This window comes from Bombina bombina, chromosome 7 (genome assembly GCF_027579735.1).
Source record: "Bombina bombina isolate aBomBom1 chromosome 7, aBomBom1.pri, whole genome shotgun sequence".
Lineage (NCBI taxonomy): Eukaryota > Metazoa > Chordata > Amphibia > Anura > Bombinatoridae > Bombina > Bombina bombina.
Window position 1 is genome coordinate 349,964,132 of NC_069505.1, and position 27,327 is coordinate 349,991,458.

The window sequence follows — 27,327 nt, forward strand, 5'->3', positions numbered from 1 at the left end:
TTACTTCATAACTTGGACGTAGTAAGGGCCTTGCATTTTTATCTTCAAGCCACCAAAGAATTAATACATTCTTCTTCTTTGTGTATTCTTTTTTGTCAGGTCCCTACAAGGGACAGAAATCTACTGCAATCACCTTGGCAGCTAGGCTTAAAGCTTTAATTCGTGTAGCATACCAAATAGTCAGACAGATAGCTCAGCATGCTAAGGCACTGTAGATGAGCTCTGTAGCGACCCAAGGGTTGCAGGTTTGATCCCCGGCGAGGTCCACTCAGCCTTTCATCCTTCTGAGGTTGATAAAATGAGCAGCGCCTTGAGACCCTTGCGGATGATTAGCCATGCTTTACAAGTACCCAATACATACATTAATAGCAGGTAAGTCTTCCTCTAAACAAATTGCTGCTTGTTCTACAAGAGCAGTTGGAATCTCTTGGGCTTTGAGAAATAAAGCTTAATTTGAACAGATTTACAAGGCAGCTACTTAGTCATCTTTGCATACCTTTACCAAATTCTACCATTTTGACACATTTGCACTTCTGAGGATGCTTTTGGCAAGAAAGTTATGCAGGCCGCAGTGCCTTTTTAGTACCTCTACCTGCCTTAACTATTTTCCCCATCTATTTCATGGTGGAATTCACAGCTTGGGAATTGGAACCCACAAGGGATGGCTCGTGTACTCTCCCTATCTTATGAAGAAAAAACAAAACAAATGTATGCTTATCTGAAAAATTAATTTCTTTCATGATGGGGAGAGTCCATGAGACCCACTATTGTTTTTCTATAACAGTTGAGAGCAGTACTAGAACCCTGCTTTTCCTTCATGCTTTTATAATTTTCTCCTTTCTCTTCACCATATGACTAAGGAATCATGGGAATGTGGGAGGCATTAAAGCTCTGTTTTGTGGATTGTTTTACCTCCTCCTGTAGGACTGGACTATAATCCCACTTGTTATGGCTTGTGGACTCTCACCATCAAGAAAGAAATTAATTTATCAAGTAAGCATATATTTTTTTAATTCATACTCACCTAGACTACGAGTTTTGCGCTAAACAGGGTGCGAAAATAACACCATTGCGTTATTTCACTCTCCATAGCGCTGCCATTACGAAATACTGAAAAGTCTCCTTGTGCTGTACGTTATGGTGCGTTAAGCTCCATACCGCACAAAAGCCAAGGGCTGATTGACGTGCTCGTGCACGCTTTCCCCCATAGACATCAATGTCTAACTGAGGTGCGGAATAGTGATCGCCGTAACGCAACCCCATTGATTTTGAAAGTTACATTTAAACCTAACAGCCTAACATAAACCCTAAGTCTAAACACCCCTAATCTGCCACCCCCGACATTGGCAACACTAATAAAAGTTATTAACCACTATTCCGCCGCTCCCCGACATCGCCGATACTAATAAAAGCTATTAACCCCTAATTCTCTGCTCCTTGACATTGCTGCCACTAAATAAAGTTATTAACCCCTAATACGCGCCCCCCTGACATTGCCACCACTAAAATAAGTTATTAACCCCTAATCCGCCGCTCCTCGACATCGCCGCCACTAAATAAAGTTATTAACCCCTAATATGCGGCTCCCTGACACCGCCGATACCTAAATAAGCCTATTAACCCCTAAACTGCTGCCCCACATCACAAAACACTAAATTAAACTATTAACCCCTAAACCTAACACCCCCTAACTTTAAAATTACAATATAACTATCTTTAAATAAATAAAAACTTACCTGTGAAAAAAAAAAAACTAAGTTTAAACTATAAATTAACCTAACATTACTATTCTAATAAAATAAAAAAAAACTACCAATTCAAAAATCTAAATTACAAATTTAAAAAACCTAACACTACTAAAAAATGGAAAAAATCTAAAATTACGAAAAATAAAAAACACTAAGATTATAAAAAATAATAAAATTATAAAAAATAAAAACAATTACACCTAATCTAATAGCCCTATAAAAATAAGCCCCCCAAAATAAAAACACCCCCTAACCTACAATAAACTACCAATAGTCCTTAAAAGGACCTTTTGTAGGGCATTGCTCTAAGTTTAACAGCTCTTTTACCTGTAAAAAAATACAAAGTCCCCCCCAACAGTAAAACCCACCACCCAACCAACCCCCCAAAATAAAAAATAACTAACTCTAAAAAAAACTAAGCTACCCATTGCCCCTAAAGGGGCATTTGTATGGGCATTGCCCTTAAATGGACATGAACGATCGGCACCACTGCTGTCCGATGCAGAGAGGGCCACAGAGTGGCCCTCTCTGAATCGGTAACTCTGCAAATGTATTTCTGCAGTGCCCCACTCGTGGGGCATGCAGAAATAGCACAATCTCGCTATTTTGAGCGAGAATGCGGCAAAGAGAAGCCCTAGAAATTATTATCTTCTCTATCTTATTAAATAAAAAATGTATATAAACACTATTTTGTAATTATTATTATTTGAATTGTGTCCATGGATACAATTCATTTAAATAAAACAATATAAGACTTGTAAGAGACAGGATAACATTTACAAACACATACAGGAGGAATTGAGGGCCCTATTCCCGTGGGAACTTACAATCTAGAAGGGTAGGAGGTTGAGAAACAGCAGGTGAGGACTGATTGAGAAAGATATTAATGCAGAATTAGATGAAGGAAATGTTAGGTAAGTGAAATTAATTTATTATTGAGTTGGGTGGTAGGCTTCCCTGAACAGAAAAGTCTTCAGGGAGCATTTCAAGAAAGAAAGATTAAGGCAAAGCCTGACAGCGCAAGGGAGAGTGTTCCAGAGGGTAGGTGCTGCACGACAGAAGTCCTGCAGTCTAGCATGAGAGGAGGTGATAGTCGCGGATGCAAGGAGCAGGTCATTGTTGGATTTTAGTGGGCGGACTGGAGTATACTTGTTTATTAGAGGATAGGTGGAGGGGAGCGGCGTTGGTAAGAGCTTTGTATGTAAGGGTGAGAATTTTGAATTTAATTCTGCTGTGAATGGGGAGCCAATGAAGGGAATCACAGAGAGGTGCAGCAGATACAGAGCGACAGGAAAGGTGGATCAGCCTGGCAGAGGCATTTAGGATGGATTAAAGGGGGGAGAGGCAGGAAAGAGGAAGGCCAGCGAGTAGGTTATTGCAGTATTCAAGTCGGGAAATAGCAAGGGAGTGGATTATTTTTTTTGTGGTGTTAGCACTTAGAAAAGGGCGAATCTTGGAAATATTGCGTATATGCTTGCGGCAGCATGTAGAAAGTGATTGGATATGGGGGACGAAGGATAGATTTGAGTCAAGTGTAACTCCGAGGCACCGGACTTGGGGCGATGGGGAAATGGTAATGCTGTCAACAGGGATAGAGAAGTCAGAAGTCGGCGTAGAGCTTGAGGGGGGGATAAGAAGGAGCTCAGTCTTGGACATGTTAATCTTTAGGTAGCGAGAGGCCATCCAGGAAAAAATACCAGATAAGCAGTCGCTGACATGAGAGAGGACAGAGGGAGAGAGAGCAGGGGTGGAGAGGTAGATCTGGGTGTCATCAGCATAGGGGTGATATTTGAAGCCATAACTGTTGATAAGTTTACCCAGCCAAGAAGTATAGATGGAAAAGAGTAGAGGACCCAGAACAGATCCTTGAGGTACTCCAACAGACAGAGGCATAGGAGAGGAGGAGTCGCCGGCAAATGACAAAGAAAAAGACCTGTGAGAAAGATAGGAGTGAATCCAGGAAAGAGCAGTGTCACAGAGGCCAAAAGAGCTAAGGGTCTGTAGGAGGAGAGGGTGGTCAACTGTGTTGAAGGCAGCAGAGAGATCAAGTAAGATGAGTATAGAGTAGTAGCCAATATTTTTAGCAGAGAGAAGAGTCCTGGGGGACTCCACTGATTACATTTGTCCAATCTGATTATGATCCATTCACTACTACTCGTTGCTCCCTATCTTTTATCCAGTTATTTATCTGTGAGCTAACATTTTCAGCTATTCCCAGTACCTTACTTTTGTGCATTAATCCCTCATGTGGCACTGTATCAAAAGCCTTTGCAAACTCCAAGTATATCACATCAACTGATTCCCCTTTATCTATATTTTTACTTCCTTCCTCATAGAATCTAATTAGATTAGTTTGATATGATCTATTTCTCATAAAACCATGCTGATTTGAACTCATAGGCCCCTACTTATCAAGCCGTCGACTTTCTTGCATTCAACGGCACCAATACGCTTGCCTAAGATAGCCTAACATCGCTGCCGCTGACCTGAATGCGTTCTCCAAAATTATAAAAAAAGCTGTCAAAAAGCCGCGCACCAAGTACGGGGCGATGAGCAGCGGACTGTTGGTAACTAACAGTCATCGATCTTGCTGCTCTTCGGCTTTTTTACAGCTTTCTTGGTACCCTCTCACTAAACACCCACACTATACTATACTGTTTTACCCCTATACCGCCGCTCCCGGACCCTGCCGCACCTAAATAAAGGTATTAACCCCTAAACCGCCGCTCCCGGAGCCCACTGCCACCTACATTATACATATTCTTCCTCCCCTATACCGCCGCCACCTACATAAAGTTATTAACCCCTATCCTGCTGCTCCCGAACTAACTTGTAACAGCCAATAGAATGTGACCTCAATCCTATTGGCTGATTGCATCAGCCAATAGGATTTTTCCTACTTAAATTCCGATTTTATCAGCCAATCGGATTTCAAGGGACGCCATCTTGGATGACGTCACTTAAAGGGCCGGTCATTGTTCAAGAAGACTCCGGTTGAAGAGGATGCTCCGCGTCGAATGTCTTGAAGATGGAGCCGCTCCGCGCTGGATGGATGAAGATAGAAGATGCCGCCTGGATGAAGACTTCTGCCCGTCTGGAGGACCTCTTCTGGCCGGCTTCGATGAAGACTTCTGCCCGTCTGGAGGACCACTTCGCCCGGCTTCGTGGAGGACTTTGGCCCGGCTGGGTGAAGACGTCTCAAGGTAGGGTGATCTTCAGGGGGTTAGTGTTAGGTTGTTTTAAGGGGGTATTGGGTGGGTTTTAGAGTAGGGTTGGGTGTGTGGGTGGTGAGTTTTAATGTTGGGGGGGTATTGTACTTTTTTTTAAAGGTAATAGAGCTGATTACTTTGGGGCAATGACCCGCAAAAGGCCCTTTTAAGGGCTATTCGTAATTTAGTATAGGGTAGGGCTTTTTATTATTTTGGGGGGCTTTTTTATTTTATTAGGGGGATTAGATTAGGTGTAATTAGTTTAAAAAAATTGTAATTATTTTATTATTTTCTGTAATTTAGTGTTTGTTTTTTTTGTACTTTAGATTGTTTTTAATTGTATTTAATTGTATTTAGTTTAGTGAATTAATTTAATTATAGTGTAGTGTTAGGTGTAATTGTAACTTAGGTAAGGTTTTATTTTACAGGTATATTTGTATTTACTTTAACTAGGAAGTTATTAAATAGTTAATAACTATTTAGTAGCTATTCTACCTAGTTAAAATAAATACAAAGTTGCCTATAAAAGAAAAATAAACCCTAAGCTAGATACTATGTAACTATTAGTTATATTGTAGCTATCTTAGGGTTTATTTTATAGGTAAGTATTTAGTTTTAAATAGGAATAATTTATTTAATGATAGTAATTTTATTTAGATATATTTAAATTATATTTACGTTAGTGGGTGTTAGGGTTAGGCTTAGACTTAGGTTTAGGGGTTAATAAATTTAATATAGTGTTGACGACGTTGGGGCGGCAGATTAGGGGTTAATAAATGTAGGTAGGTGGCGGCGGTGTAGGGGGGCAGATTAGGGGTTAATAAATATAATGTAGGGGGCGGCAGATTAGGGGTTAAACACTTTATTACAGTTGCGGTGGGCTCCGGGAGCGGCGGTTTAGGGTTAAACACTTTAGTTGCGGCGGTGTAGGGGGCGGCAGATTAGGGGTGTTTAGACTCGAGGTACATGTTAGGTGTAGACATTTAGAAAAAAGGAGATTGTAAAGGAAATCTCTTTAGTGTGCTATTGAGCCTATCGTACCCCTTAGCAAAATATAGTTTATGCAGTTAATATGGGGTACAGACCCTAGGGACACATGAACTGGTGGGGAGGAAAACTGGTGCTCAATTCCACTCGTAAAAACACTGATCAGCTTTTATTCAACCAGGCAATCTTGATCCTGATTCCTTAAATCAATATATGCTGTTGGTACACAATATGGATTGATATAACCCACTGTTGTGCCTTGGTCAGGTCTCAGAGGAAACATAAGCAAGTTTGATGGAAATATGAGGCATACAAGGCAAGAAGTGTATACAAGTTCCACACAATTTCACAGTCTTTGTACGGAAGAGGGCAAATAAAACAGTCCAAAGTAATACCTCTTCTTCCGGTAATACATAAATTAATGAAATAATGAGCGGTACTCACAGAAGTGGATCCTTGTTGGACTGGGCTGAAGCTGAATTCGTATTCAGAGGAGCGGCATATACGGCGGTCCTGGGCAAAACCTCTCTTCTCAGGTATTCACAAGTTGTCCGTGTGCCTATAGTGACAGCACAAGTGAGTCACTATAATGTACCTTCTGATTTTCAACCCTATGTTACCCCTCAGGCTAAACCCAGCTATCTATCAGCAGGGGGTGAATTACCAAGCAGGTGTTTCCTATGACACAAATCCTTTTCCACCTTTACAGGGCACATCACTAATGGCCGGACCAGGTATTAACACTGTTAGAACAGCTCAGGACACACAAGCAATTGAGCATTTTTTTTCGCTCCCCCGGAAAGGCCCGGGGAGGGGGAGAGGGGCAAACAGAGGTTCCGAGAACAGGTACCCTCAGAGATCCAACCGGTCACAACAGAAGTACCATCTTTCGAAGTAATAAACTTGCCAGACTACACACTCTCAGAAATGGAGGTCAGGGTTCTGAGCCATGGATTGGGTTTTGCCCCTACAATTAATTTTAACTTGTTTAGAACAATCTTAGATGTGAATAAACTTATTAGAAACCTAACTTTACGAAAACACTTCCATGGCTCAGAGAGGGTGGAGAGCTCACACACTACAGAGGTCTTGGACAAAGTAGAATTTACTGACTTCTCTGAACAATGTGATCTAATAAACTTGAGTGGTTTATTGAGAGAAGGTACGTTATCCCCTGAAGTTAGGGAGGATAAAATGATTAAGTTCAAACAACCCTCTACCTTCTATCCAATTCAGTCAAGGGGTGATACCCTTGAAATCTTCTACAGCCGTGTAGAGGCTGATCTTATCAAACTAAGTAAAACTGAATTTAAAAGGAAAAACAATCTATCCAATAAAGAGAGGGCGGCCCTTAATAAACTTAGCAAGGACCAGAGTATTGTTATAAAGGCCGCGGACAAGGGAGGATCTGTTGTGGTACTTAATAGGACTGACTATATCAAAGAAGCACACAGACAGCTCTATGACCAAGATAGTTACACCAGGCTAGACTATAATCCGGTGTGGCTTTTTCAGAGACAACTAAAAAGCCTTCTGGATGAAGGTATGGAACTGGGTTTTCTTGATAAAGAAACATTTGATTACCTATTAATCAAGCACCCTGTTACCCCAATTTTTCACCACCTGCCAAAGGTGCATAAATCTTTGGAGGAGGTAAAGGGTCGACCGATTGTGAGCGGCATTGGCTCACTATCCGAGAACCTGTCACAGTGGCTGGATGCTGTTCTCCAACCACTGGTCCAAAAACTGCCCAGTTATCTGAAGGATACTACACATGTGTTGAATGTCCTCGAGAAACTGTCATGGAAACCTGAGTATATGTGGGTAATGGTGGATGTGGTGTCATTGTATTCAACCATTCCCCATAATGAAGGGGTTAAAGCCATACGGTATTTTTTGAACAACTACACCACATACACCGCACTATTTCAAGATTTTGTTATTCAAGTAACATTATTTTTGCTAACCCACAATTACTTTGAGTTTGAGGGGGAGTTTTTCTTGCAGAGACGTGGGACAGCGATGGGGGCTAAGTTTGCCCCATCCTACGCTAATTTATATCTTGGGTGGTGGGAGCTGTCCCACGTCTATGCACAGAGTAACCCCTTCCTAGAGGATATTATCGTCTATCGACGTTTCATAGACGATTTGCTTTTGGTGTGGAAGGGAGGCATTGACAAAATTCAACATTTTGTTGACTGGATCAATGTGAATGAACTAAACCTGACTTTTACTTTTGATATCAATGATCATGAGATAAACTATCTGGATATCACAATTAAAGGTCAAGCAGATGGTACGATTGAAACAACCAGCTATAGGAAGCCTATCTCTGGTAACACCTTGCTTCACGGCAAGAGTTGTCACCCACCCCGTGTTCCGTACGCGATTGCTAAAGGACAACTCATCCGTCTTAAAAGTAATTGTTCGGATGATGGTACCTTTAGGGATCAATCAAAAGCCATGATAGACCGCTTCAAACAACGCGGCTATAAAAAAACTGATATAGATAAAGCACTAAAAGAAGTAGAGAGTATGGATAGGAAGACTTTACTCCGCATGGGGGGGAAGAACAAAAGTAAGATAGAATCTGTCCCTCACAAAGGTGTCACCTTTGTTACCAATTACAGCTCGCAATATAAGCAAATATGTGGAATTGTCAGTAAGCATTTTGGTTTGTTGCGAGCTGATGATAAATTGGTAAATACTGTTGACAATGGCCTGAGATGCTCTTACAGAAGAGCCAGTACAATAGGGAACATGGTATCTCCCTCCCAACTCAAAAGTGACCGAACTTTTATGAGCTCATGGCTGACACATAGAGGTATGTTTAGATGTGGTCACAGGAAGTGCAAACCCTGTGACCACGTGGAAATATCCTCTACCTTTACCTCAAATTCTAATGGAAAAACTTTTGAAATTGAACGTTGTCTAAATTGCTCCTCTACTTACGTGATACATATGATTGAATGCACCCAGTGTAGGGTGCAATACATAGGGCTCACTACAAGAGATATTAGGTCACGTATTAGGGAGCACTTCAGTACCATCTCTATTGGCAAAGCAACTACACCTATTGTGACACATTTCTCAGTTAAGCATCAAAAAGATGTCCTTTTTTAGGTGGAAAGCTATAGAACAGGTACTCACCCCTAAGAGAGGGGGAGACAGAGAGAATCTCCTCTATAAAAGAGAAATGTATTGGATTTTTCACCTGGAAACGAGGTTTCCAGGCGGATTCAATTCCCAATATGATTTAATAAATTACTGGGAGTAAGAGTCTATTTTATAACAACATTTGTACATCAGTGTAAAACACTACATCTAACTATGATAAAGTTCCTACACCCCACTCCCATCTGTCCATCTCCACTCAAATATTCACTAGCTTAAGTTCTTTTCCCTTTTTGGACCAGTATCATCTAGCTCATTTGGTACGCTTTACCCATGCACTTACGAGTACATTAGTTTCAGCTTTATAAATAAATAATAAATAAGAATTCATAATGGCCAATTTGGTCTGCTAATTACACGTAACATTATTCAGGTTTGTTTTGTCACTATATTTTTTTCAAATAAAATTCACTATCGTGTTTTTATGCATTTATGGGGACTTAGTTTCTTCCATGAATGTAACAAACACCAGTTATATTATAGAAAGAAAAAGTGTCTCTGGTCCAGCAGGTAAGAACAGTTGTAGACTTTATTTTCCAATTGCTCATAAAACATAGAAGGTACACACAATCCGGTGGTGTATGCAGGTTCGGTCTTACGCGTTTCGGCGATAGCTTACGCCTTAATCATTGACCATGATGGTCTATGATTAAGGCGTAAGCTATCGCCGAATCGCGTAAGACCGAACCTGCATACACCACCGGATTGTGTGTACCTTCTATGTTTTATGAGCAATTGGAAAATAAAGTCTACAACTGTTCTTACCTGCTGGACCAGAGACACTTTTTCTTTCTTTGCTATTTTCTTGCGAGCGAGGAGGAGCTCGCTATCTGGATCTCTATGGGTTTTCTGAGCGACAGCCTGTGAAAGCATACCTAAGAAGCACGTAACAGCGTAACAACGTAATCTATTGGAATCGGCATTTGCCTTTGGAAGCAGCGTCCGCGAATTGTGGAGGTGTTGTGGAGATACACGATGATTCACCCATCGGTAATGGTAAGACCTCACGCCTGAAAGCGATTGAATAGAGGCATCAAGTGCGGAGTGGTGAGTGCCCTGTGAATAGGGCTGTATATCTTACAGCATAACACTGAAGCTGCTTGTTCTGAGTTAGGCTCTTAACTGCTGGGTTAAAAACCGCTAAAACTGCTGATTTCTGTTTAAAGATTGACATTCTATCTGCCTACCTTTGATTGCTATATGGCTGTGCACTGAGCAAAGCAAATGTGTTTGTGTGTACCAGTTATATTATACCTTTTATTCATTTTCTGGCAAGTGTAGACAGTCTTTTGTTAGTACATTGGGTTTAGCCTTTGAGAAGTAAAATTACACAGTACAGTAACTTTGAATATGAGCTTTACCTAATTTTCCTGGATACCCATATAGGAAGTGTTCTTTAGGTAGATCCGGTCCAAAGCATATCTCTGACTTTCTAACTCTAGTCAAAGAGTTTGCTTGTATACTATGCAGATTCTGTAATTAAAACAGTAAGTTATAAGGGATATTAAGCTTGGTACCAGGTGTTTTTCTATATATATATATATATTTACACATCTGGCTCAAAACAGACTATATGTATAATCACAGTATAACAGCAAATATAAGAATTTACATTGTTTTGTATGCATTGAGTGTTTATGATTTTTGACTAACATAATGCTGATTAATATAATGCTGTGAATAATGTAAATATCTGGATTGAGGCCAAATAATTTGTTCAGTGGCATAAATAGACCTGTATTTAATGATGTTATAAAAGGATTTACCTGTCATTTATGTCCAATCTGCCCTGCCCCTTTGATTTTAACCTATCACGTCTCACTAGTCTCTGTTTAAAGCACAGGTGTGCTAGGATTTTAATCAGGCTAAGAGTAAGGCTACGGCCGAAACGCGTAAGCCAGTTAAAGCATGGACCGATTGTTCCTGTTCTATCATCTTCCATGTTAATCTATTTGTGCCATTTTGGTGATTTTAAACTTTTTGGATCAATAAAGTATACAGACTATAATTTACAGCACTGGATTCCTGCCTCTTTTTCCTCTATCTACTTTGCCAGGTGTAGACATTTACCATAGGAATCAATGGGATATCGGGCAGCAGCGAACATAAGCTTTTGCTGCTTTCCGACTCCCATTGATTCCTATGGCATCCGCCGTCTCCAGGGCTAGCGGATTGAAAACCAGGTACGCTGGGCCGGAATAGTGGCGAGCGTACCTGGTAGGAATTTGATAACTTCCAAAAGTAGTCAGATTGTGCCAAACTTGCGTTCGGAACATCTGTAGTGACGTAAGCATCGATCTGTGTCGGACTGAGTCCAGCGGGTCGTATGTTACGTCACAAAATTTTACTTTTGCCGGTCTGTAGGGTTTGATAACTAAGGCGAGTCAAGCGTCAGCGTATTTGCGGTTGACAACTTGATAAATAGAGGCCATAATCTTGTTTACACGAATATGCTTATCAATATAATACCTTATAATCCCTTCAAATATCTTGCCCAGATTTGGGCCGTATACAGACGTATTAAAAGTTTACTTATACCAGAGTTAGCTTGCAAGAGAAAGTAAACGTTAGAGCATCACTTGTTATCTAGCCCTAAATAAAGTATACCTCTTAGGGGAAAAACAGGAAGAGTAGAGAGGAAACACTGGAGAAAACAAAATCTCTGTTCTGTCCTCACACCCCTGCCTCAAGCCTACATGCATCAGATAAGTTTTACTAGTTGCTTAAACATTATACATTCACTGGTTTGTAAATAGATGTTCTTAAAGTTGAGATAATACTAAATGTGTTTTTGTCAAGATTATCTTTCCATGGGTCCAAAATACATGAGAAAGAGTTCTAATGGTTTTACATGAAGAAGGTATGTTCCTCCATCAAGCTTTAAAATAATCTCTCAATGAAACAGCAGCAACCTGTAACCAAGTTCTAGCTATTCACAGTTTGCAGAAAAATCTTTGAAACTCTTTTTTTGTAATTTGCACAATGAAACTTTTTTCTTTGATTAATTATTGTAATATTTCTACTGAATCTTATTGCGTTATTTAAAATTGCCAGCTAAAATTAATTTTACATGCTGTGATTGACGCCATTATTGTTCAATCTGCCTTTTCTACAATGCCTAGTGCGTCTAATCAGAACCTGCTTTTGTTAGGAGTTGCAGCCCTGTGCCTGGAATTTAAAGTCTCTGATTTGATGAAAAAAAAAGATTTTTAGAAACCTATTATTTTGGGGAGGGGGTGCATTGGCTGATGTGTTGCCTAATTAACATTTCAATCTTGTTTTGAATGTTTTTTTTGCAGGGGGAGCTAACGTTCTGCGTAATGAAAAGGCCTGCTTTTCAACATTCTCACCACATTTACTCAGGCTATTCCAGACGGTTTGACCAATTCTATCCTAGTTATATGCCTTATAATTCTATTGGTTGCTCAAAGAAATGTGTCACTGTTGTGTGGACACCACAATGCTGTAAAAACCACTATGGATCTGATTGCCAAGGTCAGTATCTACTTTATATAAATAAAATTATAGATTTTTTGTGTATAGGAGCTAAATATCTGTAATTTATGTTGAACAAAGTTTATAATAGAAATAGAGTATCTAAAGTTTTCTGCACATATGTTAAAAATGACAACTGTTAGACAAATTAGTTTGTTCTTAACAAATACTGAATGTTTGTTAAACTTTACACTTTTCACTTTGCCAAATAAACATTAATTTCCTTCTTAATATGAGGAGAGTCCACGGCATTATTCCTTACTGTTGGGAATACTGAACCTGGCCACCAGGAGGAGGCAAAGACACCCCAGCCAAAGGCTCAAATACTCCCCCTACTTCCCTCATATCCCAGTCATTCTTTGCCTTTCATCACAGGAGATTGGCAGAGAATTGTTAGAAGATACTGAGTAGTTCCTTATGGGGAGTATCTGCCCTTCGAAACGGGACTGGAGTTTTAAGTAGTCTTGTCAGTCTCTCAGTGAGAGCATTGAGGAATGTTAGAGTCTGGAGATGCCGGGAGAGTCTTTCTGTGAATCTATCCAGACTCGTATTAACAGCTCCTAAGCAATCAGTGTTGACGAGTTTCACTGCCTGCTTCCATTACTCAAGTCCATGTCAGGAGTGATGCTACAAGACTGTCAAACATGAGAGGCTGTGTTTCTGTTCCACGGCATAGATTCCGGTAAGATCGTTTCGTCTTTTATACACATATGATAACGCAAGAAGACAGGGTCACAGTGTGGCTCCTTTTATCTGTATAGAATCAAGGGTTAATATCTCTGGGGCGGGATTTCTTTGCCGAAGTCTAATACCTGTCTATATTGTGAGGAGGCTGTGGTATACCCGCCTGCTCAATTATGTTCCACATGCCTTGATAATGTAATCATGTCATATCTCCGGGGCGGGATTATTAAACAGGGGGGATTAATCACATAATTTATTTTATTATGATTATGCTGCAACATGTGTGAGATGAGGCTTAGGCAGAGGTTGGAACGTACAGGTTTTCACTTTTGTTTTTGTAAGCTGCGCAGCCTGCAAATGCTTGGCGCACTTTTCCTATAGCAGGGGCAGTCCTCCATTGCGCACCATGTGACCGGGTGTGGTCACACTGATTTCCTCTTTCCTGACCGTGCGGTTTATGGAGAAGAAAAGAGAGTTTCTCTGTTTGGCCTGGGTCATAGGAGGTGGTGAGTGCCCCAGCTATTGGGGGTATAAACGTGCCGTTTTATCTTATTCTATAGTCTGCTTATAAGCGCACGCTATGGAGGATTCTGATACCTTAGAGGGTACTCCCTCTTTGCCGAAGTCTAATATCTGTCTATATTGTGAGGAGGCTGTGGTATACCCGCCTGCTCAATTATGTTCCACATGCCTTGATAATGTAATCATGTCAAAGAAAGTTAATATGTTTAGTACCACTGAGCCGTCCACCTTTGAGGAGTCTCCGTCCCGTGAGGTGCGCACCCTACAGTCATCTCCTAATACACATGCAGCTTCCCATAGCACTCCTAATCCTCCATCTGGATGGGTCCTTTTACCACCAGACTTTACTGAGCAGTTACAAATGGCAGTGTCTGTGGCCTTTAGTGCTTTACCTCGCCCTGCTAAGCACAAGTGAAAGGTCAAATATTGCTTCCCAGGGGTCATCTACTAGCTTATTGGATTTATCTGATACAAGATTATCCGCTGATGAAGACGCCTCTGATACTTCAGAGGAAGCTCTTTCTGGGTTGGAATCTGCTGCCTCTAAGCCTGGTGGGGATGTCCTCATCTTAGTGGAACTATAATAGACTCCATATCTATGAGGAAATTCCTTACAGACCAGAGATGTTACAAGCTAACTTCTGCTTGTCTTGCCCTCCAGACCTCCTTAAGGCCCTCTGTGGCTCAGTGTATGGAGGTGATTGGTCTCATGTTGTCCAGCATGGACATCATTCCTTTTGCCAGGTTCCATCTCATACCACTTCAGCTGTGCATGCTGAGACAGTGGAACAGCGATCATACAGATCTGTCTCAACAGATTTCTCTGGACAAACGGTTGAGAGACTCGCTCTCTGGGTGGCTCTGTACAGATCACCTGTTCCAAGGGACATCCTTCTTGATACCATCCTGGGAGATTGTGACTACGGACGCAAGTCTATCAGGATGGGGAGCTGTTTGGGGTGCCAGGAAGGCACAGGGCCTGTGGGCTCGAGAGGAATCTATCCTCCCGATCAACATTGTGGAACTTTGAGCGATCTTCAATGCTCTGAAGTCTTGGCTTCTTCTGGGTTTGTCCCAGTTTATCAGATTCCAATCAGACAACATAACCTTGGTGGCTTACATCAACCATCAGGGGGGAACGAGGAGCTCCCTAGCATTGAGGTAAGTATCTCGGATTCTGGAATGGGCGGAGGCCCACCACTGCTCGCTGTCAGTGATCCACATTCCGGGTGTGGACAACTAGGAAGCGGATTTCCTCAGCAGACAATCCTTTCATCCAGGGGAATGGTCTCTCCATCCCGGGGTGTTTGCGGAGATTCGCAACAGATGGGAGACTCCGGTGAGAGATAGATCAATTCCAAGCTGACCAGATATGGGTTGTGGTCCAGGGATCCTCAGGTGGAGCTAATAGATGCATTAGCAGTGCCTTGGAGGTTCAATCTAATTTACATTTTTCCTCCATTACCACTTCTCCCTCATGTAGTGACCTGCATCAAGCAGGAGCAGGCATGAGTGATACTGATTGCGCCATTGTGGCCGAGAAGGATGTGGTTCACGGACCTTGTGGGGATGTCCTTATCTCCTCCATGGAGGTTACCTTGTCGCAGGGATCATCAAAATCTAGATTCTCTGTTCATCAAAATCTAGATTCTCTGAGGCTGACTGCATGGAGATTTAACGCTTAGTCTTAGCCAAGAGAGGTTTCTCTGAGAGGTTTATTGGCATTCCCATTCAGGCTCGTAAGCCGGTTACCCGTAGCATCTACCATAAGGTGTGGAGAGCTTATTTATTCTGGTATGGTTCTGCATGGTTTCGCCTGGCATAAGGTCAAGGCTGCCAGGATTCTTTCCTTTCTCCAGGAAGGTCAGGAGAAGGACCTTTCTGCCAGTTCCCTGAGGGCTATGATTACGGCTAACACCCGAAACGCGTAAGCCGGATGGTGCTGCGCCTGTATGTTTGCTCCTTTGCTGTGTGCATTTCCGTTTTATACTTTATTAATAAAAGCTAATTTTTACAAGACCGGATTCTACTTCTTCATATGGAATTCCCTGAGGGGACAGATTTCGGCCCTTTCGGTTTTGCTGCACAAGACACTCACTGAGCTCCCTGATGTGCAATCCTTCATTAAGGCTCTGATCAGGATGAGACCTGTGTTTAGATCTAATGCTCCAACTTGGAGTTTGAATCTTGTCCTTAAGTTTTTGCAACATGCTCTGTGTGAGCCTATGCATTCACTTGACATGCATTCACTTCACTGGAAGGTTCTTTTTCTATTAGCTATTTCGTCGGCACGCAGAGTTTCTGAGATGGCGGCCTTACAATGTGAGCCTCCTTATCTGGTGTTTCACTGGGTTTTCTTCCTAAGGTGGTGTCTGATTGTAACATCAATCAGGAGATTGTGGTCCCTTCCTTGTGACCTAATCCTCCTTCAAAGGGATGCTTACTTCATAATCTGGATGTTGTTCGAGCTTTGAAGTTTTATCTTCAAGCTACTAAGGATTTTAGACAGACTTCGTCCTTGTTTATCTACTCTGGGAAGCGTAAGGGTCTGAAGGCCTCTTCGACTTCCTTATCTTTTTGGTTGAGGCGTGTTATACGCTTAGCTTACAAGTCAGGATTACGGCTCATTCCACTAGAGCGGTGGCTTCTTCTTGGGCCTTTAAGAACGAGGCCTCTATGGATCAGATTTATAAGGCGGCTACCTGGTCCTCCTTACATACTTTTTCAAAATTCTACAAATTTGACGCTTTTGCTTCAGCTGAAACAGCTTTTGGGAGAAAGGTTTTACGGGTGTGGTGCCCTCAGATTAGGGTCCGCCTTTCTTTACCCCTCCCGTTATCATTCAGTGTCGTCTAGAGCTTGGGTATAGTTTTCCCAACAGTAAGGAATGATGCCGTGGACTCTCCTCATATTAAGAAGGAAAACATAAATTATGCTTACCTGATACTTTCATTTCCTTCTGTATGAGTAGAGTCCATGGCCCTTGCCCGTATAGTCCGATGGGCGGACCAAAATGTGATTTTCTCTTCCTGCACTATTTATACCCTGATATTTCTCCTACTGTTCCTGGTTCCCTTGGCAGAATGACTGGGATATGAGGGAAGTAGAGGGAGTATTTGAGCCTTTGGCTGGGGTGTCTTTGCCTTCTCCTGGTGGACAGGTTTAGTATTCCCAACAGTAAGGAATGATGCCGTGGACTCTCCTCGTACAGAAGGAAAGGAATTTATCAGGTAAGCATAATTTATGGTTTTAGATTTATCAAATATAACATTTGTATTTCTAATGCAAGTATTTGATTATAAACATTTGAATACTGATTATTTTAGATTTAATATAAATCTATTGGAATTTATACTTAACCCCTTAAGACTATTGGACCTAGGTACTATTTAGCAGTGTACTTTGCCTAGTGTCTGTGTCACTGTCTGTATAAGCATGCATTGATGCAGTGGGTGGTGTGGAAGGCTCAGTAGGGAGGCAGGTGTGTGGCATATTGCGGAAGGGGGGAGGAAAAAGAGAAAAGGGTTCCCTATGCTACAGAAAAAAATCGAAATATATTGGGAATACACCCCAAAATAACTAGTAGCGCCAATACACATGTGAAATTGTCAGCAACCAAACAAAAAATGCCAAAGACTACCTATATTAGTGTAAAAATGAGTCCCAATAACTCTAGTAACTATCTCTAATCAATAAAATACATAATGTGAATATTGTGCATAATAAAAAAAGTGTTAAAGACAGCAAATATGTAAAAAACAACAAATATATGATTCAATTCAAGATTAGTGTAAGTCCATCATGGGATAAGTATCAAGCTCCACATAGCAGCTCCTCTTCCAACGATCAAACGTGTTTCACCAAATCAAGTGAGTAGAGAAATCTATAAAAAGATAAGAGGGCGCTCCAACGGTGAAGTATATCTCAATAGTCTTCCAAAAATAGCTAGAGTATAAACGGAATACTCACAAACATATCGCACTCAATAGTGCAAATGGGGCAGGCTGAACTCTCAGAGTTGTTCAGCTAACTCATACTCCAGTAAACCACTCTCAGGCCGACCCAGCACCTCCACTGACCTTGGCACCTTCGGTCTAAAACGGAACAGCTCCACAAATGGATTGCTGCACACAGCACCACTACCAGAGTGGCTCAAGATCAGAGTGCGGTAAGTTCGGGATTACCAGTGGACCTCCAGGTGCAGACAGAGGATAAACGAAAGCTCACAGGAAAAGTATTTTAAAAACGTTTTATTCACCATGCGTTTCTCAGTACATGACTGTTTCATCAGGTGATAAAAAAAACAAATACAGGTGAGCTTAAATACCTGACTTCCTTGGCGTGTTCAACCAACTAGTGCGCATGTCAAGAATAGAGGAAATGATTCTCACTAGTACTGTGATTGGACAAAAGTCCTAACATGTAACCAATAATACAATGTATATACATTATTATTAAAAAATGCTACAATGTTGTAAATAAAGTTACCAGAATTTCCAAATGTGCGCATATTATTTTAAAGGCGAACATACTGAGAAAGTCTAAAAAATACGGTACAAATGTTAATACAATATTGTACATACACAAGTTCAACATTGTTATATTTTTAGATAATCGATCGGTTATGTGACTACACCGAGCGATATATTTACTAATTACAAAAACAATATATATAAAATAACAATATGTATAGACTAACCACATAATAAAATCATATGTTAATGAGAGCACAAATTCATAAAAGCTCATTTAAACTTCATATATAATTATGTACTAACTGCAGAACAGTATATATCTAGTACAGAAAGACCTAATAGATCCAGTCTGTATGCAGGTATATGATCTAGCATATCGAAACTTAATCATTAAAAGCTGCATTGTGTTCTCATTCAAACCATATGGTGACAATGACTGCATTTTCCAAAACCAATAAGTTTCTCTTTGTCTAAGCCTTATAAATCTATTTGAACCCCAAGATCTAGGAATAGACTCTATCGGAATAATCTTTAGAGCATCTCTCTCAGAACCATGATTACAAAGTACATATCTCGGTACACTTTGTTTTAAAAAGGTATTTTTAATATTTCTTAAATGCTCCCCCCATCTTTTTTTGATGGGTCTAGAGCAGAGCTTTCCAAACTTTTCATGTTGGTGACACACTTTTTATACCTACATCATTTCGCGACACAGTAATTCAGTTGTACTAGCAAAAAGGAGGTTAAACTAACTTGTTTTAAGAGATACGGACACATACATAAATTATATAATAATGAAATGTATTTACAAGTAACAGTATGTATGTGCAAGCATTAAAAAAAAGTTTAACACCACCAATAGCTACTTACTATTTAAATGGGATGTTTGAGGTTGATGGGATGAACACAATTTCTGAATATTTGGTGGAATATTAGATAAAGCAACTAGCATTTCATCATCAAGCAAGTTAATTAGTTGCAAAAAAAAACTACTGACTTCAGCTCAGCGTTTAAGCTGCCACCCTCAGAGCTCGGTTAGTCCCATTGACTACTGCTCGCACTGCAAACACACTGCTGTCCCACTCACTGACTACACGTGCAGTTAAGAGCTGATTGAGGAGACTACATGTGCAGTCAGGAGCCAATGTGCCGCCAATGCGAATAGTTCCAGTTCCCACTGAGCTGCACCAATAGGTTAAGATGATCTGTGTCCCCCTAGGTATCAATCACGTGTCAACCATGTGATATGCGTAGCAGGCAGGCGGAAAGTCAGAAACCAAAAAAATAAATAAAAAAAAATTTGTGCTGAAGCAGGGACACACCTACACACTGCTGCCGACACACTAGTGTGTCCCGACACACAGTTTGGAAAGCACTGGTCTAGAGGTTCTACCTGTATACTGAAGTCCACATAAACATTCTAAAATATAAACCACAAAAGAAGAGTCACATGTGATTCTAGATTTAATACTGAAAGTTTCTTGAGTGACATTAGATTTAAAACAATCAGTGCCGGTAGTAATGTGCTTACACAAGTCACATAGTTTTTTTTTCCACAATTAAAAGTTCCATTCTTGTTTAAAAAATACTTCTTTGTTTTATCAATTCTTGGATTAGTCAAAGATTTCTTCATAACCACTTTACTGGGTGCTAACTTATTTTTAAGTGTTGGAGCTCTTCTGAAAGTACATAAGGACCCGCTGCTTAAAGTATCCTTAAAAGCTGGATATTTAAGCAGGATAAACCAGTATTTCCCTAAGGCTTCTTTGATATATCTATGATTGCTATTGTATTGCATTATAAATCTTAAAGATTCATCTTTATCTGTGCCACTATCCTCATTTTTCTTTGGGGTCAACAGATCATCTCTATTTCTATATTTGGCTTGTATCAATCCCCTATCTAGCAACTCAGGAGGATAGCGTTTATCCAGAAATCTATCTTTCATAATCTTAGATTGTTCCTCAAAAGTATCAATATCACTACAGTTTCATCTGAGTCTACAAAACTGATTATAAGGGATTTTTCTAATCCATGGTGCGTGATGATTACTTCTAAAGTTTAAATAACTATTAGAATCTACTGCCTTGATGTAGGTCTTAGTTTTTATATTGCCTTCTTCATTCCAGGACAAATATAAGTCTAGGAATGCTATATCTATAATATCAATTTTAGATGAAAAAGATATGCCTGCACAGTTGGTATTCAGATGGTCCACAAATGTTTGAGCTTCATAAATATTTCCATCCCACACAAAAATCAGGTCATCTATAAAACGTCCATAGGACACCAAGCTCTCCCCAAATTCTGATCCATATATATATATATATATATATATGTATATATATATATATATATATATATATATATATATATATATATATATCTTCAAACCAACCCATGAAGAGATTGGCAAAACTTGGGGTGAAATTGGTGCCCATGGCCGTTCCTTTAATTTGTAGAAAGTAATTTTCTTGATAGACAAAATAGTTATGTTGTAAAACAAAAAGGATAGCTTTCAATAGAAAATCAATCTGATTCTTTGGCATATAAGGATCCCTTCTAAGATAATGTTCTATTGCTTTGAGTCCTAAATCATGAGAGATGTTAGACTATAGGGCTGTAACGTCACACGTTAACCATATTATATCCCTGTTCTCCTTTTTAATCTTTGCCAGTTTACAGATCCAATCCGCAGAATCTCTTATATAGGATGAAAGGGTACTTACTATTTTCTTTAAAAATTGATCTACATATTGAGATAAATTACATGTTAAATTCTCAATGCCAGCTGTGATGGGCCTACCTGGAGGGTCCACCAACAATTTATGAATCTTGGGTAGATGATAATAATAAGCAATACTCGTTTGGCAAGGAATCAAAAAATCCTTTTCCTTTTTAGTTAAAATTCCCTCCAGGTAGGCTCCATCAATGATCTTAATGAGTTTTTTAGAATAATCTTTAGTTGGAATAAAACTAAGTTTTTTATAGTATTGATCATCAAGGCGTATTCTATCCGCTTCTTTTAAGTAGTCAACCTTGTTCTGTAGAACAATCCCCCCCACCCTTGTCTGCTTGTCTTATAATAAGATCTTCTATTTTACTTAATTTGTTAAGGGCTATAATTTCAAATCTATTCAAATTTGAGTGCCTAGATGCCATTGTAGGAATTTTATTAAATTCATCTAGTACCAGGGATTGGAACAATAAAAGATTCGGACAGTTGTTAGATGGATTAAAATTTTATTTCAATCTAAGATCAGTATGAATATAACCCTCATAAAGGGACTCTATCAAATATCTGGATCTATACAGGCTACCTCCTCATTATACAGTTTAGCGTCCATATTATCTGTACCTCCTCATTATACAGTTTAGCGTCCATATTATCTGTAAGTATAGGGAGAACACCATCAGTGATATTTTTCTTATTAAAAAAATACTTTTGTAGAGACAATTTACGAATAAACTTATTCAGATCTACAAAAAGATCAAAGATTCAGAATAACTTAAAACAGTTTGAATCTACTGATGAATATCAGGCTCTGAATACTGAAGTATTGCAAAAAACTGATAATTACCAAAAGAAACTTGTTCTTATTAAAAATAAACCTAAAGATAAAAAGTAAAATATGGTTACCCCAAAAATAGATGGTAATAACTCTTTCTATAGGCATCCTAATAACAAGAAAAATTGGCATAATAAAACTGGACAGGAGAGCTACAAAGATCCTAAACAGAGTAACTCTAGAGAGCAATCATATGGGAATTATAGGGAAGAGAGAGAACCGCAGTATAATACATATAGTAATTTTTAAAAAAATCCCTTTTATAAAAGTTATAATGAAACCCAAGCTAGTCACAGTATGCATACTAGTTCAAATAATTATAATTCAAACCCCAGGAAGAACATAAGCAGGTTTTTTTTGAGAAAATCAGAACCATAAGATTTTTCCTCAAAAGAACCAAAAGAATCATATAAGGTTCAGACAAATGGAAAGACCAGTGGAAAGAGAAGAAAAAGAGGGTAGAGAGGAATAGATTCCTCCAAAGTATACACTATTAGCACTCCAGAGTCCGAAAGAAATAAGTTGATTATAAACGTGAACTCAAAAGGAAGATGTCTCACTTTGGGATTAGGTACACGGGTGTAAATAAAATATAACTTTTATTAAAATAAGACTAAAAACAGGGTACAAATTAAAATTACGGCCCGGGGTGGAGATAGCGTGACAAAAGTCAAATATACTACAAATTCAGCTCCAAGATCATATGTACTCCAAATTCAACTAGGAGCTGATAATAAATAAAGATGCTAATGTTACCCTAAGTAGAGTAGTTAAAAAGATGTCAGAGATACCCTAAATAGTAAGTATCAAGTGTAATTAGTATACCACTGGGGTTAAGAGAGTGAATAATCTCAGATCTATGCCTTAAGGTGAAATAAATCACAATTCTGAGGGCTCAGAAAAATTATTTATCTGAAAGGTATATCACAGGTTGGTGTATGAGTCTGGGGATTATCATTCACTTGTTGTATGATTCAGTATGGCACTATTATAACCCTAATCTGTATCATTATCGGTTAATCCGATATAGACACTTGCCTGAGCTTTATGTGGGTGTTCAGGCTTGAATATAAGTAGCTGGCATATTATAGTATGCTACTGGTAATTAAATATTATATATATTACTGTGCCTCAATCATGGGCAATTTAAATAAACTAGTACTAAGCCTGAAAATATCAGGAAAACTCACATTGTTATATAAAGTTTAATATGGTACTCGGTTTATTATCAAATCTCAACATTTATAACATAGTGTGTATATGTGATTCAATTGGCAAGTATAAAACACACGTATAATTAACTAACGCCTAGATTTGGAGTTCTGCGTTAGCCGTCAAAACCAGCGTTAGGGGGTCCTAACGCTGGTTTTGGCCGCCCGCTGGTATTTGGAGTCAGTCAGGAAAGGGTCTAACGCTCACTTTCCAGCCGCGACTTTTCCATACCGCAGATCCCCCTACGCCATTTGCGTATCCTATCTTTTCAATGGGATCTTTCTAACGCCGGTATTTAGAGTCTTGGCTGAAGTGAGCGTTAGAAATCTAACGACAAGACTCCAGCCGCAGAGAAAAGCCAGGAGTTAAGATCTTTCTGGGCTAACGCCGGTTCATAAAGCTCTTAACTACTGTGCTCTAAAGTACACTAACACCCATAAACTACCTATGTACCCCTAAACCGAGGTACCCCCACATCACCGCCACTCTATTACATTTTTTTAACCCCTAATCTGCCGACCGAACACCGCCGCAACCTACATTATACCTATGTACCCCTATTCTGCTGCCCCTAATATCGCCAACACCTATATTATATTTATTAACCCCTAATCTGCCCCCCCCATGTCGCCGCTACCTACCTACCTACCTACAATTATTAGCCCTTAATCTGCCGACCGGATCTCGCAACTACTATAATAAATGTATTAACCCCTAATCCGCCTCACTCCCGCCTCAAAAACCCTATAATAAATAGTATTAACCCCTAATCTGCCCTCCCTAACATCGCCGACACCTAACTTCAAGTATTAACCCCTAATCTGCCGACCGGACCTCGCTGCTACTCTAATAACTGTATTAACCCCTAAAGCTAAGTCTAACCCTAACACTAACACCCCCCTAAGTTAAATATAATTTAATTCTAACGAAATAAATTAAATCTTATTAAATAAATTATTCCTATTTAAAGCTAAATACTTACCTGTACAATAAAGCCTAATATAGCTACAATATAAATAATAATTATATTGTAGCTATTTTAGGATTAATATTTATTTTACAGGCAACTTTGTATTTATTTTAACCAGGTACAATAGCTATTAAATAGTTAATAACTATTTAATAGCTACCTAGTTAAAATAAATACAAAATTACCTGTAAAATAAATCCTAACCTAAGTTACAATTAAACCTAACACTACACTATCAATAAATAAATTAACTAAACTATCTACAATTATCTACAATTAAATACAAATAAATACACTAACTAAAGTTAAAAAAAGAACTAAGTTACAAAAAATAAAAAAAATAATTTACAAACATTATAAAAATATTACAACAATTTTAAGATAATTACACCTACTCTAAGCCCCCTAATAAAATAACAAAGCCCCCCAAAATAAAAAAATGCCCTACCCTATTCTAAAATAAAAATTGTAAAGCTCTTTTACCTTACCAGCCCTTAAAAGGGCCTTTTGCGGGGCATGCCCCAAAGAAAACAGCTCTTTTGCCTGTAAAAAAAAACATACAATACCCCCCCCCAACATTACAACCCACCACCCACATACCCCTAATCTAACCCAAACCCCCCTTAAATAAACCTAACACTAAGCCCCTGAAGATCTTCCTACTTTGTCTTCACCAGACCGGGTATCACCGATCCGTCCAGAAGAGGGTCCGAAGTATTCATCCTATCGGGCAAGAAGAGCTCCTCCAGAGGGTCCAAAGTCTTCATCCTATCGGGCAAGAAGAGGACATCCGGACCAGCAAACATCTTCATCCAGGCGGCATCTTCTATCTTCTTCCATCCGGCGCGGAGCAGATCCATCTTCAAGCAGCCGACGCGGAGCCATCCTTCTTTACCGACGTCCTAAGTCCGAATGAAGGTTCCTTTAAGGGACGTCATCCAAGATGGCGTCCCTCGAATTCCAATTGGCTGATAGGATTCTATCAGCCAATCGGAATTAAGGTAGGAATAATCTGATTGGCTGATGGAATCAGCCAATCAGATTGAAGTTCAATCGGATTGGCTGATCCAATCAGCCAATCGGATTGAGCTCGCATTCTATTGGCTGTTCAGTTCTGTTGCCCTTTGGCCGCAGAACTCTAAATCTAGGCGTAGGAAAATAGAAAGTGCTGGGATACACTGTTATTAACCTTAAGGATGTCAGATTGTATGCTCAATGAGTGGTAATTGCTAATGTAGCGCCATTGCTTCATATTAAATGAGCATATCTAATATACAAGGTTACAGTAATCCTATATAACCGTAGTAGTGAATGTATACACTGTGCGCATGCACTGGAAGTATTGTCAGTAACACTGCAATCTTATATTCATGCGTATTTTATTGTATATTAAATCAGCTGGGTAAAATGCAATATAGTGTCAAAAAAGAATGGACTGTGATAAACAGTATGACTACACTATGTAACCACATACATAGGAAGTACTGCAATAGCGATATTGAGGTATCGCCTCGTGTTGAGCAAAATATTCCAAATTGACTTGCAGTGCTCATAAAACTTCATGTATATTGTTTAGGTATCAGCAATTTAAACATAGTGTGCACTATATAATTGGTAAATATAAACCACAGGCTGTGTTAATGAATATAAACCACAAATTATGTGAGTTTACATAAATAACTATCGCCTAGATTTAGAGTTCTGCGTTAGCCGTTAAAAGCAGCGTTAAGGGGTCCTAACGCTGCTTTTGGTCGCCCGCTGGTATTTAGAGTCAGCCAGGAAAGGGTCTACCGCTCACTTTCAAGCCGCGACTTTTCCATACCGCAGATCCCCTTACGCCAATTGCGTATCCTATCTTTTCAATGGGATCTTCCCAACGCCGGTATTTAGAGTCTTTCCTGAAGTGAGCGGTAGAGCCTCTACCGACAAGACTCCAGCCGCAAAAAAAAGTCAGTAGCCAGTTCATAAAGCTCTTAACTACTGTGCTATAAAGTACACTAACACCCATAAACTACCTATGTACCCCTAAACCGAGGTCCCCCCACATCGCCGCCACTATAATACATTTTTTTAACCCCTAATCTGCTGACCGCACACCGCCGCCACCTACATTATCCCTATGAACCCCTAATCTGCTGCCCCTAACATCGCCGACACCTACATAATATTTATTAACCCCTAATCTGCCCCCCCAACGTCGCCGCTACCTTACCTACACTTATTAACCCCTAATCTGCCGACTGGACCTCGCCGCTACTCTAATAAAGTTATTAACCCCTAAACCGCCGCACTCCCGCCTCGCAAACCCTATAATAAATAGTATTAACCCCTAATCTGCCCCCCCAACTTCAAGTATTAACCCCTAATCTGCCAACCGGACCTCGCCGCTACTCTAATAAATGTATTAACCCCTAAAGCTAAGTCTAACCCTAACCCTAACACCCCCCTAACTTAAATATAATTTTAATCTAACGAAATAAATTAAATCTTATTAACTAAAGTATTCTTATTTAAAACGAAATACTTACCTGTAAAATAAACCCTAATATAGCTACAATATAACAAATAATTATATTGTAGCTATTTTAGGATTTATATTTATTTTACAGGCAACTTTGTATTTATTTTAACTAGGTACAATAGTTATTAAATAGTTATTAACTATTTAATAGCTACCTAGTTAAAATAATTACAAAATTACCTGTAAAATAAATCCTAACATGTTACAATTAAACCTAACACTACACTATCAATAAATTAATTAAATAAATTACCTACAATTACATACAATTAAATAAACTAAACTAAATTACAAAAAAAAAAAAACACTAAATTACAAAAAATAAAAAAAGATTACAAGAATATTAGGCTAATTACACCTACTCTAAGCCCCCTAATAAAATAAAAAGCCCCCCAAAATAATAAAGGTCCCTACCCTATTCCAAATTAAAAAGTAACCAGCTCTTTTACCAGCCCTTAAAAGGGCTTTTTGCGGGGCATGCCCCAAAGTAATCAGCTCTTTTGCCTGTAAAAAAAATACAACCCCCCCCAACATTAAAACCCACCACCCACATACCCCTACTTTAACCCAAACCCCCCTTAAATAAACCTAACACTACCCCCCTGAAGATCACCCTACCTTGAGCCGTGTTCACCCAGCCGGGCACCGATGGACCAAAAGAGGACATCCGGAGCGGCAGAAGTCTTCATCCTATCCGGGAGAAGAGGACATTTTCATCCAAGCGGCATCTTCTATCTTCATCCATCCGACGAGGAGCGGCT

General features: G+C 39.6%; 1 protein-coding gene across 1 annotated transcript in view; it reads left to right on the top strand.

Moving 5' to 3' along the window:
• STAB1 (stabilin 1) overlaps positions 1–27,327 on the top strand; it is a 1,127,460-nt gene that overhangs the window by 955,425 nt on the left and 144,708 nt on the right. The window contains exon 55 of the mRNA XM_053721023.1: positions 12,418–12,613. Within this exon, the coding sequence (XP_053576998.1) occupies positions 12,418–12,613 (196 nt within the window). The remainder of the gene's footprint in view (positions 1–12,417; positions 12,614–27,327) is intronic.